Below are 16,417 nucleotides of genomic sequence, written 5' to 3'. Positions count from 1 at the left end.
CTCTCATGATCCTCTGCATTTCTGCAGTGTCCGTTGTTACTTCTCCTTTTTCATTTCTAATTCTGTTGATTTGAGTCTTCTCCCTTTTTTTCTTGATAAGTCTGGCTAATGGTTTATCAATTTTGTTTATCTTCTCAAAGAACCAGCTTTTAGTTTTATTGATCTTTGCTATCGTTTCCTTCATTTCTTTTTCATTTATTTCTTTTTTTTTTAAAGAATGTAGTCTTTTTTTTTTTTTAATATTTGTTTATTTATTTATTTATGGCTGTGTTGGCTCTTCATTTCTGTGCGAGGGCTTTCTCTAGTTGTGGCGAGCGGGGGCCACTCTTCATCGCGGTGCGCGGGCCTCTCACTATCACAGCCTCTCTTGTTGTGGAGCACAGGCTCCAGACGTGCAGGCTCAGTAATTGTGGCTCACGGGCCCAGCTGCTCCGCGGCACATGGGATCTTCCCAGACCAGGGCTCGAACCCGTGTCCCCTGCCTTGGCAGGCAGATTCTCAACCACTGCGCCACCAAGGAAGCCCTTCATTTATTTCTGATCTGCTCTTTATGATTTCTTTCCTTCTGCTAACTTTCGGGGGGTTTTTTTTGTTTTTCTTTCTCCAATTGCTTTATGTGTAAGGTTAGGTTGTTTATTTGAGATGTTTCTTGTTTCTTGAGGTAGAAATGTATTGCAGTAAACTACCCTCTTAGAACTGCTTTTGCTGCATCCCATAGGTTTTGGGTCATCGTGTTTTCATTGTCATTTGTTTCTAGGTATTTTTTGATTTCCTCTTTGATTTCTTCCGTGATCTTTTGGTTATTTAGTAGTGTATTGTTTAGCCTCCAAGTATTTGTATTTTTTACAGATTTTTTCCTGTAATTGATATCTAGTCTCATACTGTTGTCATTGGAAAAGATACTTGATACAGTTGCAATTTTCTTAAATTTACCAAGGCTTGATTTGTGACCCAAGATATGATCTTATCTGGAGAATGTTCCATGAGCACTTGAGAAGAAAGTGTATTCTGTTGTTTTTGCATGAAATGTCCTATAAATATCAATTAAGTCCATCTTGTTTAATGTATCACTTAAAGCTTGTGTTTCCTTGTTTATTTTCATTTTGGATGATCTGTCCATTGGTGAAAGTGGGGTGTTAAAGTCCCCTACTGTTACTGTGTTACTGTCGATTTCCCCTTTTATGGCTGTTAGCATTTGCCTTATATATTGAGGTGCTCGTATGTTGGGTGCATAAATATTTAAAATTGTTATAACTTCTTCATTGATTGATCCCTTGATCATTATGTAGTGTCCTTCTTTGTCTCTTTAATAGTCTTTATTTTAAAGTCTATTTTATCTGATATGAGAATTGCTACTCCAGCCTTCTTTTGATTTCCATTTGCATGTAATATCTTTTTCCATCCCCTCACTATCATTCTGTATGTGTCCCTAGCTCTGAAGTGGGTCTCTTGTAGACAGCATATATACAGGTCTTGTTTTTGCTTCTATTCAGCCAGTCTGTCTTTTGGTTGGAGCATTTAATCCATTTACATTTAAGGTAGTTGTTGATATGTATGTTCCTATTACCATTTACTTAACTGTTTTGGGTTTGTTTTTGTAGGTCTTTTCCTTCTCTTGTGTTTCCTGCCTAGAGAAGTTCCTTTAGCATTTGTTGTAAAGATGGTTTGGTGGTGCTGAATTCTCTTAACTTTTGCTCGTCTGTAAAGGTTTTAATTTCTCCTTTTTGAAAGGTTTTGAATCTGAATGAGATCCTTGCTGGGTAGAGTAATCTTGGTTGTAGGTTTTTCCCTTTCATCACTTTAAATATGTCCTGCCACTCCCTTCTGGCTTGCAGTTCCTGCTGAAAGATCAGCAACCTTACGGGGATTCCCTTGTATGTTATTTGTTGCTTTTCCCTTGCTGCTTTTAATATTTTTTCTTTGTATTTAATTTTTGATAGTTTGATTAATATGTGTCTTGGCATGTTTCTCCTTGGATTTATCTTGTATGGGACTCTCTGCACTTCCTGGACTTGATAGACTATTTCCTTTCCCATGTTAGGGAAGTTTTCAGCTATAATCTCTTCAGATATTTTCTCAGACACTTTCTTTTTCTCTTATTCTTCTGGGACCCCTATAATTTGAATGTTGGTGCATTTAATGTTGTCCCAGAGGTCTGTGAGACTGTCAATTCTTTTCATTCTTTTTTCTTTATTCTGCTCTGAGATAGTTATTTCCACTACTTTATCTTCGAGGTCATTTATCTGTTCTTCTGCTCAGTTATTCTGCTATTGATTCCTTCTAGAGAATTTTTAATTTCAATTATTGTGTTGTTCATCATTATTTGTTTGGTCTTTAATTCTTCTAGGTCCTTGTTAAACGTTTTCTGTATTTTTTCCATTCTATTTCCAAGATTTTGGATCATCTTTACTGTCATTACTCTGAATTCTTTTTCAGGTAGACTACCTATTTCCTCTTCATTTGTTTGGTCTGGTGGGTTTTTACCTTGGTTCTTCATCTGCTGTGTGTTTCTCTGTCTTCTCATTTTGCTTAACTTACTGTGTTTGGGGTCTCCTTTTCGCAGGCTGCAGGCTTATAGTTCCCAGTGTTTTTGGTGTCTGCCCCCAGTGGGTAAGGTTGGTTCAGTGGGTTGTGTAGGCTTCCTGGTGGAGGGGACTGGTGCCTGTGTTCTGGTGGATGAGGCTGGATCTTGTCTTTCAAGTGGGCAGGACCACGTCCAGTGGTGTGTTTTGTGGTGTCTGTGCACTTATTATGATTTTAGGCAGCCTCTCTGCTAATGGGTGGTGTTGTGTTCCTGTCTTGCTAGTTGTTTGGCATAGGGTGTCCTGCACTGTAGCTTGTTGGTTGTTGAGTGGAGCTGAGTCTTAGTGTTGAGATGGAGATCTCTGGGAGAGCTATCGCCATTTGATATTACATGGGGCTGGGAGGTCTCTGGTAGACCAATGTCGATCTTGGCTCTCCCACCTCAGAGACTCAGGCCTGACTCCCGGCCGGAGCACGAAGACCCTGTCAGCCACACGGCTACTAGTGTTGGAGTGCTCCTGCAGAGGCGGAGGGCGGCTGGGGCTCATCACGGGGACAAGGACACTGGCAGCAGAAGTTCTGGGAAGTACTCCTTGGTGTGAGCCCTCCCAGAGTCCGCCATTAGCCCCACCAAAGGGCCTGTAGGCTCCAGTGCTGGGTTGCCTCAGGCCAAATAATCCTGGCCCACCTTTTCTGTACAGGGTCAGATGGTAAACATTTTAGGCTTTGTGGGCCATATGGTTTCTTACCTTTGTAGGCAAAAGCAGCCATAAACAACACTAAACCAATGGGCATGGTTGTGTTCCATTGAAACCTTATTTACAAAAACAGGCTGGTAGTCCCGAATGTTCTGTAAGTCAGTGTGATGTGAGGCGGATAATGCAAAAACCTACAGATTCTACTTTATTATTTATATAAGTACAGATATATTAAATTATATAACTGTATTTAAGTATTTATATTGTTTAAAGAATACATTTTCAAGTGACTATGGTATTGAATCATTCAAAATGTGATTGGCACTCAGCAAAATAAACAACTTATTTTCTTAGAAATTCATTTTTGGCTGAAAAGATCAAAGGAAAATGTCCATTTTCCCCCTATTACAAATGGAGAACGTTAAAGATTGTAGAAACAGGAACCCAAGAAACAGAGTTTTAATAATGCCACCTAGGATCCTGGTATACTTCTTTCCAAAATAATTTCAGTGTTCATATATTACGACAAGCCACAAAGGGTAGGGGCTGATTTTTCCTCTCCATAAATGTAATCTTTCCTCAGTGTTATAAAAGAGTTATAATATTCTATTTATTATCCTCAAAAATTTTTAAAGCTGGAAGTCATCTGGTATCAAGAAAAAGGAATATTTTCTATTTAACACAGCGTCTTCCCTTATGATACGAAATCATGTAACACTTTCCCCCTACCCTCACTTTATATGAAAATTGTTGAGGGAAAGTCTTGTGCTTTGAACAAGTTCACATACATCTAGTCAGTGTATCTCAACGGACAGCCACAGCCTTTCCTCAGTAAGGGACATAATATTTATCCTTGAGGAAAAGACGATAGCTTAATGTATCTAGGCACATCCAGGGAGGAGAAGACAATGCAGTGCAAGTACAATTCTCAGGAAGGATTTAGAATGTTTTTAAAATTGGAAACATCAACTATTTTGAATTGAAAATAGACTGGTACAGACCTAAAAACTTACTTTAAAATTTTCATTTAGTTTGTATGATAGTATCAAAAAATGAATAGTGCAAATTGGCAATATGTCTAACTTCCAGGAGAAATAATGTGCTTCCTTTGCTCATGGCTTAATTTTTTAAAGTTGAGATGGCAGGGAAGCTGAAAGAAAGAGGGTAGACTATTTCCTTATAGTCACAGATAACGTTACTTACCTTATAAACAGAACTGCCTCCCACTATCCAGACCATGTCCACTGTATTTGTTAATTCTGGTTGTTCAATAAGTTTTAAGGCACCATCCAGACTTTTGGCAAGAAAATGAGCTCCCTGTGGAGGTTCCCTGAGATTACAAGAAAGAATTACACATAATTTCTATAAACCCCATTCATACTAGTCAAATAATCTGACTAGGAGGCAGTAATTATAAAATTAAAATCATCATAAATATGAAACCTTTCAATAAAAAGCATTTAACATCAGTATGGCCCATGGCCAATAAATTCAACCCACATTTGTGTATGTATGGTCTACAATGAATCAAAAACAGAACCACTTGTGATACTGCATGATATCTGTGGTGGAAAAAAAATCACAACAGTAGTTGTTTCCGGAGGGATGGGGTAAAGATTCACTGGGAAGGGGCCTGAGGCAGCTTTCTGGGAGTGACAGTAATGTCCTATATCTTTGATATGGGGTTACATAGGTGCATATATTTGTTAAAATATAGCAAATGTACATGTAAGACTTGTACATTTCATTGTACATAATATTTATTTCAAAAGAAAAAAACAGTAAGGTAATATTAAACTCTAGTTAATGAGATATATAATGAATTATTTAGGGGAAAATATACTAACGTCTGCAGTTTACTTGGAAAAGCATAAAAATATTAAGACTGATGGATGGTTGGATGGATGAAACAAGCATAGTATAAAATAATCTATGTGATAGAATCTATGTTGTGGGTATACAGGTGTTTACTGTAAAATTCTTTCTATAGGCTTGAAAGTCTTCATGATAAAATGATGGAAAAAAGAGTGATATGTTGGAGTGACTGTAGTTTGGAATGATATTCAAACTGTTAATATGTGGTTACCTTTGGGGTGTGGGGAAAGGATTCTCATGTTTCAAACAATATAGAAATAAATGAATTATCAAAAAATGAGCATGTTATTACTTTTGTAATTAAAAATCCCAAAGGGGAATAGTCAATTAATTTATTGTTTATATTGACTAGCTCAGTCTCTCCCAACTTCCAAAACTGTTATTTCGGTGAGAGTTTGCAATTCCCTTTATAAATGAAGAAACATGCAGAATTGGCTTTCAGAGTAATTAGACACAACAGAAATTACAATTCAATGTCAAGTTCTTAGACTGATGCTTTTAAAAAATAATATAATTGCCTTTGAACTAGTAGTTCTAACAATGATTAGTTAAGAGCTAATGGGGACTATTCATTCTCTTTGCTGCCTCCTTTCTCACCTTCTTGATATCTATTTGACTTACTTGGCTCTTTGTCATCTCTCAAGGAGTTAAGATAGCACAAAGAATGTATTTTGATTCAAAGCTGGAAAAAGACACTGAGGCTAGGGTGAAGCTAAAGGAGCCAAGGGATCCCCAAAGGTATCAGGGCAGTTGCAGTGACTAGGATGGACCAGGCCATTCAAGGGGAGAACTGAATTTAGAAGAAACAGATTTGGAGTTGGGGGGAGAAGACAGTCTAGTTAATAAACAAAGTTTACAATGACTTTGAAAGAGTCAAGATGGTTTTAGTAACTGAGGATATTTAAGTCAGGACTGCTGACAGGAGTTAAGGTAGGATGTAAATCGGTGATTTAGGAACTGACATACAGGAAAACCGGAAGAGGTATTCTAGAAGTAGGCGGATTACAGCAAAATGATTTAGAAGGTGGTATACATGGTTGGTGTGGACTTCAAAGAAAGGAGACAATCTTTTTGTGAAGAATGTGGAACAATGTCTTGAGAATGATTCAAGGGATTAAGGTAAAGACTACTTCTTTGCCCTTTTGCAGTGAGTTTAAAAAGGAAAACAAAGAACAGATTAAGGATTTGTTTCAGATTTTAGTTATAACAAAGACACGGAGGAAATGCTTCAGCACAGTATTGCTACTTAGTGGTATAGAAATGTTGCACAAGAAACACTTGACCCTAGATGGGCAGAAAATTAGCAAAAAAATTGAGCCAATGGTTGAGTTCATCAGCCTCTTCACAGCACAAATCCTAGAAACTAACACAATAAATACCATATGGCAAGCACTCAATATTGTTACTTATTTCATCGATAAATTTTCTTTCTATAATTATCTCAATCCGATCCAGATTGGATTCCCTCACAAAGGACAGTTGGTATGTGGTAGCACACATATTCTACATCAAGAAGTATGTGGCCATGCTTGATATTTTGCTTCTTACCTAGAATCTTGAATTCCCTCAGAGGGTTGGCATGAAGATTAAAAGAGATAATGCACATAGTAGGCACTCCAGTGATACTTCCATTCCTTTCCTTAAAAGCCCTGTTCAAGGGAGGCTGCTTTTTACCTGATGGATAGGTGTATTACAAAGAAAATATCTAACATTAATTGAGTGCCTACTTGCTCTGACAAGTAGTAGGGTCAGGCAGTGCTTTATACTCATCATACCATTTAATGTTGCCAGCAGTCCTATGTAGGTACTATTATCCCTTTTTAAAGATGAGGATATTGAGGTTGAGGGATTAGGTTGCCAATAGTCACACAGCTAGGAAATGGTGGACCTAGGATTTGAATTCCAGCAGCCTGACTTTGGAGCCTGAGCTGCACTTCTTATTCAGACAATAGGCTTTCAACTGGTGGCCTTGGGCTACAAAGGTGTTAGATTCTGGTTCCCTCAGGCCTCAGAGATGGTGTGGCCTAGTTTAGGCAGAGCCCTCAGACCAGTGTTTTCTGGCCTTGAGCTGCCTCATTTGATTACCCTGGGGTATTATATAAACATTATCCTTTCCATTGTGCCTGATGTAAAGAGGATGGCAGATAGAATTCTGCCCCAATTTCCCTGAGGACTGTTGGGAAAACAGTTAAAAACAAAAACCCTAGGCTAGAATCACATCTTAACCGGAATTCAGAAATATGTTCACTTTAAGACCTTTAATACTCAGTCTTTAAAAATGTGATTTCTAACTATTAAAAATTGATTCAAATATGCTTCATTCTCATAATTGAATACTATGTGGCCACTAAAAATATTTATAGAAATTAATCTTTTAATATATTGAGTGGGGAAAAGGCAGGTTACAAAGTGTTGTTATGTGGGATGATTCTATTTTTATAAACTGACTACAGACCATTTATTCCATGAAAATTCTGGAACCCCTACTCTGCTAGCAGATATGCTAGGTGCTGGAAATAGAGATTTAAAAAAAAATGCACTTCCTGTACCAAAAAGATTGTGATGGCAGGCAAAGAAATAGCTCAGCAGTGGCCATAAAAGTGAAAAGGACATGCAATGGGGATGTACGGAGGATGCTGGATGGGCACAGAGGTTGTGCATCATCTGGCTGGGGTGACAGGAAGAATTCTCTTTGGAGTCTGATCCCTCAGCTGAGTCTTGAAGGAGGTAAAAGCATGAGCAAAACACAGAAGTGACAGGCCACTATAAATATTATTGAGGCTTACATTAAGGTTATTTAACACAAGAAAGCTCCAGGAAAATTGAGAGGAGAAGAAAAGTAATCTGTGGTGAGTTTTAAAATACTAAAGGGCAGTATAATAGAGCAAGGTCCTGAGGACAGAAAAAAAAATGGAGTCTAGAATAAAACAGTGGAGGCGGTGGAAGGAATTGATTTTAAAAGCAGGGGATTTTTCTGTCTCAAGATTGAGGGAAGGAAGAACTAAGTGATATGTTAAGGTGAAAATAAGATCATGAGCCTGTCCATTGTGATCTCATTAATATTAATATTTTCAATAAGCTATAAAATTATGTAATTTTGCTAAAATAGCAAGGACTGGGGAAGTAGGACCTGATATCTGTAGGGTACCTTCTGTGTGCCAGAAATTTAACATATAAAATATTAATTAACCCTCAAAATCACCCTAAGAAGTTGTCATTATTAATCCCATTCAGTAGATAAGAAAGTTGAGGTTCAGCAAGGCTCAAAGTTAAAAAAGCCTAAAGCCGCAAAGTTAATAGGTGCCAGAACAGGTATTAGAAGCCAGGTTGGTAAGTCTTTGCTACACCAAGTATGTGAGTGGTGGGGAGAAAACTGAAGCTTTATGAAGAGAAGAAAGTTTTAATCACTGTGGAGAATATGATAGCAGGACCATAAAAAATTATTCTGCCATGAAGTGTTAGACAACTTCATGGACTGAAGACAGTTTACAACATCTTATATCATGCAGGCAATTTTGGATTTTCTAAAGATGCTGCCAAAGCTGCAGCATTGCAGTAAAACTTCTTTATTTGATTTTTGGTTCCAAAGACTTTAAAAAACCTCTTTATTTTGACAGAAATCACATACCACACAATTCACCCTTTTAATGTGTACAATTCAGTGATTTTTTATATGTTCATGGAGTACTTTTTGTCATCATTATCTACTTTTAGAACATTTCCATCACCCCCAAAAGAAACCCTGTACCTATTATCAGTCATTCCCCACTCCCAGGCAACCAATAATCTACTTTCTGTCTCTACAGATTTGCCTATCCTGGACATTTCATTTCATATAAATGGAATCAAATGGCCTTCAGTGTGTGGCTTTTTAAATTTTCACTCAGTATACTGTTTTCAAAGCTTATTCATGTTGTAGCATATATCAGTACTTCATTCCTTTTATTGTGGAATAATACTGCATTGCATGGATATAGCACATTTTGTTTATCCATTTATCAGCTGATGGACATTTGGGATGTTTCCACTTTTTGGCTACTATGAATGATGCTGCTATGAACATTTGTGTACAAGTTTTTATGTAATCATGTTTTCATTTCTCTTGATTATATACCAAAGAGTGGAACTGCTGGGTCATATGATGATTCTATGTTTAACATTTTGAGAATATGCCTGTTTTCCAAATGTGGCTGCATAATATTTCTTTTAAAGCCACAACTCGATTGTCTAGAAAGCTTTGGAAAGGCATTTTTCCTATACCTTATTAAGGAAACAGTTATGCAAAATGACTAGTATCTGGCAGCAAATTTTTGGATTACTTTGAGGATTCAGTTTCTTTTTACATTGTGTGGTGGTGGTGAAAAATTGAATATCTCTAAAAGCTTGCATGAGCAAGAGATTTACATGTGTAAATCTTCCCCCTTTTATTTAGGACCTAGCAGTGCCTGGCACATAGCAGGTGCTCAGGATATGGGTGGAACTGACCAGCAAGTAGGGAAGCAGAAGGAAGGACAAAAAATAACTCTAAATTTTTTCTCTAACTGGTATCCCTATTTCCTTGGTGTGCTGGGTGATAAAGATTTTAAATTTTCTCTCTGCCTTAAAAAAAAGTGAAATGCACCAACAAATGTTACATATAAATACATAAGAAACAACCGAATCCAATTACATACACCACAGGGGGGTCATAAGGAAGAAATTAGACTCATCATTTGAGGAGATATGCTGGCCCAACTGAACATCTCCCCCACTGAGATTTTTTTTTTAAAGAATTTTTTTTTTTAACGCATTGTTTACTTTATTTATTTATTTTTGGCTGTGTTGGGTCTTCGTTTCTGTGCAAGGGCTTTCTCTAGTTGTGGCAAGCAGGGGCCACTCTTCATCGCGGTGCGCGGGCCTCTCACTATCGCGGCCTCTCTTGTTGCGGAGCACAGGCTCCAGACGCGCAGGCTCAGTAATTGTGGCTCACGGGCCTAGTTGCTCCGTGGCATGTGGGATCTTCCCAGACCAGGGCTCGAACCCGTGTCCCCTGCATTGGCAGGCAGATTCTCAACCACTGCGCCACCAGGGAAGCCCTCCCCCACTGAGATTTCTTTATGTTTGTTTTAGCTCAAGCTGGCCATAAATAAACTTGAGTAGTATTCAAGAATATCTTATTAAAGAGTCTCTGGGAATGGCAATACGGTCTGTGAATTTGGATTCTATGACGTAAAGATATAATCAGAATATCCTAACAACCAGGAGAAAGAGAACAGCATGAAGATCGGGGCAGATGGCAAGATGCACATCAACATATTCCCCATCACCCAAAGGCAATCAGTGAAATATTCTGGTATACTTTCTTCCAGGTTTTTAACCTATACCATTCTAGGAGGGATTCAGGAGAAAAATCCATATAAGCCTGAGTCCCCTTAGGCTATAGCTGTGTAGTGTTTTTCCTTCCGTGGTTGTATGGTCTTCATGTGTTCACTTGGCTAGGCTATAGTACTCAGTTATTTAGACACTAATCTGGGTGTTGCTGTGAAGGTATTTTGCAGATGTGATTAAAGTTGATAATTAAATGACTTTAATCTGGGTGGACCTAATTCAAGGGGTTGAAAGGCCTTAAGAACAGATCTGAGGCTTCTTTGAAGAAGAAATTTCACCAGCGGGCAGCAGCTTCAGCCCCTTCTGAAGAGTTCCTGCCTGCCCTTCCTGATGGCCTGCCCTACAGATATTTGGACTTGCCTACCCAGCCCCACAATTGTGGAATTCCTTGCAATAAAATTCTTTTACCTATCTATCTATCTATCTATCTATCTATCTATCTATCTATCTTCTACTGGTTCTGCTGCTCTGGGTGAACCCTAATAATACACATGGGAAAGGAATATTATGACCACTGTTATTAAGCAAGCAGTGCCCTAGGATGCTGCATTTTTTTTGGTGATTATTAGTTTAAGAGAGAATAATTACCATGCCAGTCCCAAACTTTCCCTTATGGTATGATTCAGGTTCCCCTCTTCCCCCCAGAAAACTCCTGCAAAACCCCTTGGGGTTCCAGAAGTTATTTTAGTGGGCTGGGACCAATGTAAACAATAAGAAAAAGAAACAAATAGCAATCAGTATGCATCACATGTAGAGTAAATACCATGGAAGCCTTGGTGAAGGTAAAAGCACTGGAGTTGACTTGAGGAAGAGTCTTAATGTTTTTACCTAAACTGCTTCCCCCTCCTCACCCTGCCAAGTCCCCAGGGCACTTCCAGGCATCCAGAACTATGTTACCTAATGTTAAATTGGTAAACAGAAATATTCCTCCCCCAGGCCAACTAGAGACACTCCCTAGAATCCCTAGGAAATGCTTCCATTTCAAAACTTTGAAAATTTTAACCTTCAGATGCTGGGTAAAGAACAAAAGCACAAAATATTATTTGGCTGCTGTGGTAAACTAGAAATAACAGGGCACAAGACTATGACCAGTTTTTAGCCCATCCTAAAATTTACATCTTATTGCATTTAGGGCTAGGTACAGAGAGGGGATAACCATTTAAGTTTGGCAAGTTCCATAATATATGTATTTTGATTTTATGTAAAACTAGAAAAGTTTATTAAATTACATTATATAACTGATATTTAAGTCTACTTAAATAGTAGATGAATGGTTCAAGGAAATAGTAGAATAATGGTTCAAGGAAACGTGCAAATCTATTACCATAGTTAGATTTAATGTAACTTGTCAAGGTGATGAAATCAGTCACTTGAGTAACAGAATAAGTTACTGTCATATGGCATAAATAACTGCTTCTTATTTTCTGTAATCACCTTTATGATATTAAGTAGCTTCATCCATAGTTACATTCATACTATTTTATTTTGTCCTATACTGACCTCTACCATAAGAAACGGAACATGATTTTCTTGTGGTGAATTTATGGTATAGTACTTACTTGAGTTCTCTACTGAGAACTATATTAATTCTGTCCTTTAAAGGTCGATTCTTCTCTGGAATGGAGAACCAGGTTTTCCTACCCATAATCACCAAATTCTGTTTACCTGTAAAATCACATGGAAAAGATAAATATATTTTGGGAGTATACATATATATTTTTATATATTCATACATATATGCATAGATATGATTGTCATAGGGACACCTAGTGGATCTGCTTTAAAAAATTAAAATTTAAAACAGCTTTATCAAAATTTACCATTTGTCATCCATTATCTAAGTCTAGTAACTGTTATTTCCTTTGGATTTAGCCAACTTATAACCAATATATAGTTTTCATGAACTGTAGTCATGTATATTATAGTAGTTAAGAGCAAAGATTCTGGGTTGAAGCACTCAAATTGAATGTATTCTGTCATCTACTAGGTGAGTCATGTTTATCTCCTGTACCTTATTTTCCTTATCTATAAAAGGGAGATTAACGATAGTTCCTACTTGTAGAGTTGTTGCAGCGATTGAAGACTTACAACAATACTCAGCATCTAATATGTACTGTAATAACTAATGTAACAGTATTATTCATATTTGCATACTTTATAGATTTAAATTAGTCATATTTTTTTAAAGATAGCTGCTTAATATTCCATGCAATTAGCTTAAAACATTATCAATTGTGCCTCTGTGCATCTATTTCAAGTATAACGCTTCTATAAAAACTTTACACATGTAAAGCTTCCACTTCCATTTTCGTTTAATTACTTAGGAGAAAAAAACTCTTGGGAGTCAGGTATCTGGATCAAAGGAACATACTCATTTCTATGATTCTTGATATGTTCTGATAGACTATCAAAAGGAGTGCATGTATCTGTTTTTTTTTAATGTAGTTTTGTTTTACTAGTTTTTTTAAATTAATTTATTTATTTATTTTTGGCTGCGTTGGGTATTCATTGCTGTGCGCGGGCTTTCTCTAGTTGCGGTTAGCAGGGGTTTCTTATTGCGGTGGCTTCTCTTGTTGTGGAGCACGGGCCCCAGGCGCACGGGCTTCAGTAGTTGTGGCTTGCGGGATTCAGTAGTTGTGGCTCGCAGGCTCTAGAGCGCAGGCTCAGCAGTTGTGGCGCACGGGCTTAGTCACTCCGTGGCATGTGGGATCTTCCCGGACCAGGGATCGAACCCGTGTCCCCTGCATTGGCAGAAAGATTCTTAACCACTGTGCCACCAGGGAAGTCCCTGTATCTGTTTTCTTAAAGAATCATCATTAGTTTGATTTTATTTAAACAAAAACACTAAATTTACAACTGCAAGTCGTAAGACTAAGCATTTTTCAGATTTTGCTTCACTACTCTTACCAAATATTACCTCCAAATGTTGGAAAAAAATTTTTTCCTCCAAGAATAAACAAACAAAAAACCCCCTATAATTCAGAGTACCCTTATACAATATGCACTATATTTTCAAAGACAGAGCTTTACGTGTTCAATAAGGAGATATCAACTATTAAAGATAATGGAGTTAATAGGTGAGGAATTCTGATGAGGAAAATGGCACAGACCTGACCTAACAACTAAGGTAGAGATGATGAGTGAAGGACATAAGGAGACGTTAAAAAAAAAAAAAAAAAGCCAAGACATCCTTGGTACCCTTTCATTCGTTCATCCAAGTAATACTATATTTACTGAAAACCAGCAAATAGGTCAGGCATGGGATGCTCTTCCTATTAGCAGGCCATACTTAGGATTCTTGAGAGTGGTTCATGTCAATTTTTTAGCTTCAAGCTTTTGCCATCATGTCTCCACTAGTGACTCAAGGGCCAAATTGAAGTACCTTTTATCTGTCCTGTTATAGTTATGCTGCATCTGCTCCCTTCTGATTTACTGTTTCCCTGTTTACTCTGCTATTCCTCCTCTAATGAATAAACACACATGTCTCTTAGGTTTTTTCTCCCTCACGCCCACATTCTTATCCTTGGTTATCCTCTTCTCTCCAGTGGCTCAATTCACCTAGTTCCCTGTCCCTGAAATTGTCCCGGATATCCTACAAGCACTTTAAAATCATCATCATTACAGCTGCACGCTATTCCCCACTCCTTTATTCTCCATGTCACCCAGACTCAAACTGAAAATATGAGAGTTCATCCTTGATGCCTTCCTGCATCACCTTTAACTTTCTAATCTCCAAATTGAGTATCTTGTAACCGCTTTTTGGACTTTTGTCCTCTCCATTGACATTCAGGCACTATCATCTCTTCCAGCAGCTATTTCAAAGGCCTGTTCTGGTTTCCTTTGCCAGCTCTAACGTCCACAGAAGCCTCTACCTAGCTTCCAATTTTGCCCAATACCTGAGTTGTACGCGCGCCCACATAAAATTTCAAAGAAATTAAAAAAAAAAAAAGTTTAATGAATCTTGGTAACTGCATACACATTTATGTTAGGACAAGAGGTCCCAGACTAACATGAAAAGCTTTTAATTTAAGTAAAATTTGCACTGGTAAGCTTTCTTAGGCAAGACCCTTCGCAAATTTGAATCACTTAAAAATCCCACATTACCTTCTACTGAAGAGGTTGTGGTCATTCTTTGGAAATACCTGTATTCATTCCTACAAGTTAGAGAAACACATAGAGTTACTCAGAATATGATCCCGTGGGCTTCAGCTCTAACGCACCCGACAAACGGTGCGCTGGGGGGACCTCCAGGAATGGGACTTTGCTCTGGGGTAGGACGCGGGGGGAAAAGGCCTAGCGGGGCAGCTGGAGCGGGACGGAAATCAGTAACTAGCCGCGAGGCTCCTGACGCGGAAGGAAGTCTAAGCCTACCTCCCGCCAACTCAGGTCACGAGTCCGACCCCTTCTTCTCGCAGCGTCGACCCGGCCCGGCCCAGGTGCCCCGATTAAGCTCCGATCCAACACACTCGACCCACCCCCGGCCCAGCAGGTACCTGAGCGGGGGCCAGGGCAGGTCCCCGTTCTTGCCGATGCCCATGTTCTGGGACACAGCGACGATGCAGTTTAGCGGACGAACCATGATAGCTGCAGAAAACACCTCCGAGCTAGCACATCACACTGACACGGGGATTACCCGCCAGTTTGGCGCGAAATTTTGGCCACCCGCCCCCTCAGTCCTATTTGTGCAGGCGAGACCCCGCCCTCGTCCCGCCCCACGCCCCGGCGCACCGCAGGGTCGCGACGTGCTCGCGCCCGCAGACGCCCTGGGAACGGCGATCGCGGGCTCGCGCTCCCAGCTCGGCCCGGCTCTCGGGCTGTGGCTGCCTGCCCCGCGATGTCGCGCCGGAAGCCGGCCTCTCGTGGCGCCGCTCCCGCCGGCCCAGGCCCTGCAAGGCAGGCGGTTTTGAGCAGATTCTTCCACTCTACGGGAAGCCTGAAATCCACCTCCTCCGCAACGGGTGCAGCCGAGAAGGCGGATCCTGACTCTGACTCCGCAGCGCCCCTAGCGTCCACTCTCCCGCCTCAGTTGCCGCCACACGTGGTGGGTTCGGTCCAGGACGGGGTGGGGCCATCGGGGAGTGGGCGCGACCATACGGGCGGGGGCGGTGCTTGTGGGTGGAGCGGGAGGAGGCGGGGACTGTGCGCGAGAATATGCGAGATGACTTGGCCAGGCGGGAAAGGGGCCGGGCTCAGGAAGGAGAAAGAGGGTAGAGGCAGGGCCGCATACGTCCTAGGTGGAGTTCAGACATTTTAGGGTAATATTACACTTGGGGTAATAGAATTGAGGCTAAGGTCACACCGGCTCTTAGTGGCAGACCTGAGCTCATTCTGATGAGGTTAGAGTCAAAGGATACATATTTTAATCTCCATTCTCTCCCCGCTCCCCCCCCCCTTTTTTTTCTGGATTGAGGGTTGAAGAGGAGCATTATTTATTATTTGTATGTGTTTGGTTAGCTGACTAGACGAAAACTGCCGTTAAATCTCTAGTTTTTAAGGCTGCAACAGTCTTGCTGAGTATTTCAAGCGTTTACGGGTCAAAGTCGTGTTGTGCAGTTCCCTGGTGGCTGTACCCCTTGTAGTTCAGGTTATAACGTCTGATACACAATTTGGGTGGATAAAGTTTCTTAAGATGATACAGATGTGATGGCTAGTTGTTGGATGCTTCCTGTTGCTTCAGAATCTTCCCTTAATTTATATTTCTTCCATAGATGATTGTTCCTCTCCTGTCTTTGTTTTTTGACCATAGCCTACATTTTCATGAGTTCACCAAGACTTTATTTTATGCCTACCATTTAGAGGTTATTTGGTGAAGGACTTAAGTTTTTGACAGGTTTTCTGCCAGCATATAGTCCATAATCTTGTGGCATTTTCAGTGGTGAACATAAACCGAGTTTGAATGTGAAACAGTTAAATGACAATTAACATTTCAAAAATGATACTGTTTTTAATTATCT

The 16,417-nt window shown here is 39.6% G+C and overlaps 3 protein-coding genes and 1 long non-coding RNA gene across 7 annotated transcripts in view; 1 reads left to right on the top strand and 3 right to left on the bottom strand.

Annotated features, from left to right (window-relative positions):
* ANKRD34B (ankyrin repeat domain 34B) overlaps positions 1-4,417 on the bottom strand; it is a 77,394-nt gene extending 72,977 nt beyond the window's left edge. The window contains exon 1 of the mRNA XM_082458130.1: positions 574-4,417. The gene's annotated coding sequence lies outside the window, so the exon portion shown is untranslated. The remainder of the gene's footprint in view (positions 1-573) is intronic.
* DHFR (dihydrofolate reductase) overlaps positions 1-15,174 on the bottom strand; it is a 28,534-nt gene extending 13,360 nt beyond the window's left edge. The window contains exons 1-4 of one of the 4 annotated variants that reach the window (XM_082458300.1): positions 14,957-15,174; positions 14,568-14,617; positions 12,023-12,128; positions 4,425-4,551 (exon numbers count right to left, since the gene is read on the bottom strand). In XM_082458300.1, the coding sequence (XP_082314426.1) occupies positions 4,425-4,551; positions 12,023-12,128; positions 14,568-14,617; positions 14,957-15,042 (369 nt within the window). In that variant the 5' untranslated portion in view covers positions 15,043-15,174. Of the gene's footprint in view, positions 1-4,424; positions 4,552-12,022; positions 12,129-14,567; positions 14,618-14,834; positions 14,926-14,956 lie in introns of those variants that run through there. The other 3 variants (XM_082458297.1, XM_082458298.1, XM_082458299.1) reach the window with 3 other exon arrangements.
* Positions 1-16,417, bottom strand: part of LOC309659071 — a 128,705-nt gene that overhangs the window by 88,552 nt on the left and 23,736 nt on the right. The gene's annotated exons all lie outside the window — the stretch shown is intronic.
* The window catches only part of MSH3 (mutS homolog 3), a gene marked incomplete at its 5' end in the record, with an annotated part of 186,445 nt that continues 185,325 nt past the window's right edge, over positions 15,298-16,417 (top strand). Inside the window, 1 exon segment of the mRNA XM_082458025.1 lies at positions 15,298-15,504. Within this exon segment, the coding sequence (XP_082314151.1) occupies positions 15,298-15,504 (207 nt within the window).

Source organism: Balaenoptera physalus (genome assembly GCF_965194825.1).
Source record: "Balaenoptera physalus genome assembly, chromosome: 3".
Taxonomy (NCBI): domain Eukaryota; kingdom Metazoa; phylum Chordata; class Mammalia; order Artiodactyla; family Balaenopteridae; genus Balaenoptera; species Balaenoptera physalus.
This window is presented reverse-complemented; position numbering and strand designations above follow the sequence as displayed.